This window comes from Cynocephalus volans, chromosome X, assembly GCF_027409185.1.
Source record: "Cynocephalus volans isolate mCynVol1 chromosome X, mCynVol1.pri, whole genome shotgun sequence".
Lineage (NCBI taxonomy): Eukaryota > Metazoa > Chordata > Mammalia > Dermoptera > Cynocephalidae > Cynocephalus > Cynocephalus volans.
The window spans coordinates 72,312,747-72,315,165 of NC_084478.1; the positions used below are offsets into that span (position 1 = coordinate 72,312,747).

The 2,419-nt window shown below is 50.3% G+C and overlaps 1 protein-coding gene across 1 annotated transcript; it reads right to left on the minus strand.

Moving 5' to 3' along the window:
* Positions 1 to 497: 497 nt before the first annotated feature.
* Positions 498 to 1,975, minus strand: LOC134367136 (spindlin-2). The gene is made up of 2 exons (XM_063083775.1): positions 1,891 to 1,975; positions 498 to 1,343 (listed from the first exon to the last, which is right to left on the minus strand). Exon 2 carries the CDS (start codon positions 1,339 to 1,341, stop codon positions 562 to 564), a length of 780 nt encoding a protein of 259 aa, XP_062939845.1. The 5' UTR covers positions 1,342 to 1,343; positions 1,891 to 1,975; the 3' UTR covers positions 498 to 561.
* Between the last annotated feature and the right edge of the window lie 444 nt (positions 1,976 to 2,419).

Consider the following 2,419-nt stretch of genomic DNA (forward strand, 5'->3'; position numbering starts at 1 on the left):
CTAAGCTTCTTTGTGCCCTTCTCTACCCTATTTATTCTGTCTGTTTTCCTCTAAGCCCCAAGAACTAACTCTCCGTTATCCTTCACCCCCTTCCCAGTTGAATGTTTCCTTCTCATGGCTCATCCCCTCCACCAGGAAGCCTTTCCCTTTCGGCCCCTCCCCACCTCTTCCTAAACAGTCATCTCCTCCTCTCCCTTCCCCTATAGCCCATCTCTAGTTCCTTCCGCTCCTCCCCTCCAGACCAGACCAGCTAAGTCCCATTCCATTTTTAGATGACTGGTTACGATACTAGCTGAACTTTATCCACAGTCTGAATTGACAGCTGTTCTTTCTCTCATGCCCCATCCACCAAACACATCCAATCTTCTCCACAAGACAAAGTGCTTACACACAGCATTTCATGTCCACATAAATTTGTATTTTTCAGAACAAAACAACAGTTATGCTGGCAAAGATGTTGGGTTAACAGGAAACCTTAAGCTTCCAATACACTGAAAAGTCAACATTTATCACGTGTCTATAAATTATACATTTGCCTCTACGAAACTGGCAAATTTCACTCTAACAGGACTTTTTCACCAAATCATAGACATAGATATGGAAATCATCATCAAACTTGATGAAATACACAGAAGGTTTGGCTTCCACTTGGTGAATGACCATGCCGATCCTTTTGGAGCCATCTTCTTTGGTATATTCCACATGTTTACCTATCAGACCATCTACAACTCCTCCTGGCTCCCTCTCTGCTGGAGGAGACTCACTGGACTCTGGCATGATACGGAGGTCACCTTCTTTGTAATCATCTAGAAGCTGGTACATGTACAAGACAGGATCTTTCTCATATGTAATATAAAACCAGGCTTTCATGATAGGTGCTTGGGCTAAGACCATCCCCCTCCATTCATCCTTAGAACCATGCTCACCCTCAAACATATGTTCCACTGCTTTGCCAATTATCGTATTTGCAAGGTTGGCATCACTAACTTGAGATGATGCCACCTTGTCGGAAAGAATTTTAAGAGACAAAACTCTTTCATCTCTGTGAAGTTCCAGTCCATAGACACAGTCAATTCCATCATATTTCACCAGATAAAGAGAGGGATTTATAGGCACCTGATCCAGAACGGTTCCTTTCCACTGGGTGATGGGCTCATCGCCTTCCTTCCATCCGTGAGAAATTCTGCAGCCCACGATGTTCCTGCGGGGCTGGGAGGAAGGTCTGCCCCTCTGCTTCTTTTGGGAGGCTTTTTTCTTCATCATGTTTGCAGACCCAGTGGTCCGTCCCACAGCTGCCCTAGTTTGTTGCCCCTCGGCCTCCTGTGCGTTGGGGGTCTTCATGCCTGCAGGGGGAGGAGAGACGATAGAGAGAAATATCCAACATGCCACAGGTGAACTTTATGTACCCGGCGTTGGCGCCCAAACGTTCCCCCTGAGCCCGGCAGCAGTGCTGGAAATCCTGGCTGCGTGCCTGCAGTGCTCTCCCTCTTAGATTTCTTGAGGCTGCGGGAAAGGGCTGGATTGGTGATAGTGCTGGCTGGGATTCAGAACTCTGCAGAAGGGGGCAGGCTACCTGGTCTTTGCAAGGGGCCCACTCCAGACCCCCTGTAAAGCACCTATCCCTCCACTACCTTGACCGGTACCCACTGCTCTCCTGCCCTGAGCGTCCCAGCCTGCTGCCCACACGCCCCGTCCCTACCCCAACCGCTACCCTGGCACCCACCACCCTTTACTGCGTTCACCTTTAAATCCTTGCCTAGCTCCTAATGCCACCCCTCTTTTCCTGTTGCCCACAGCACTGCTCGCCCCATCCTTGCCCGGCGCCCACCTCCAATCTATCTTCTGCTGAATTCCATCTCATCGCTCCCCCCTGTCCATTCTGGCACCCACCAACGGCCTTGCCCTGCCTGGCGTCCACTGCCGGAGATCACGGGCCTCACGTGCCCAAATCGGACACCTCGCTGTTGCCTCCGCTGTGAGCCTGTGGGAAGGAGGATCAGCAGCGACCAGCCGAGTGAGTGTTTGCAAGAGTTGGGAGGTGAGTATCCGGAGATTTGTGGTAGTGGACGGGTAGGGGAAGAAGGGGGAGAAGGTGTCCTCAGTCCTGGAGTATGGGGTCCTTGTCTTCCCCGTTTTTGGTCTAGTCCTGACTGCCACATTGGGCTTCCTCCAGCTTTTGCATCTGCTGAAGTCTCCTCATCTTTCTGTATAGTACTAGTGTGTTAGTTTCCTTTCAGTATTGAGGCCTCCTTTTCCTGCTAAACACTGAGCAGCTTACCTTCCTTTTCATGGGGTCCTTTCTGGCCTCCTCCTTCCCTTTCCAAAATTCATAATGATGGGACCTGTAGGTGGCCCTTTAACCTCTTTCTGACTCCCTCAACTAATCCACCCAAGCTCTCTAGCTCCACCTACTAGTCTT

Coding starts and splice junctions, on each gene's coding strand:
- LOC134367136 (XM_063083775.1), bottom strand. CDS start 1,341: ATGAAGACCCCCAACGCACAGGAGGCCGAGGGGCAACAAACTAGGGCA.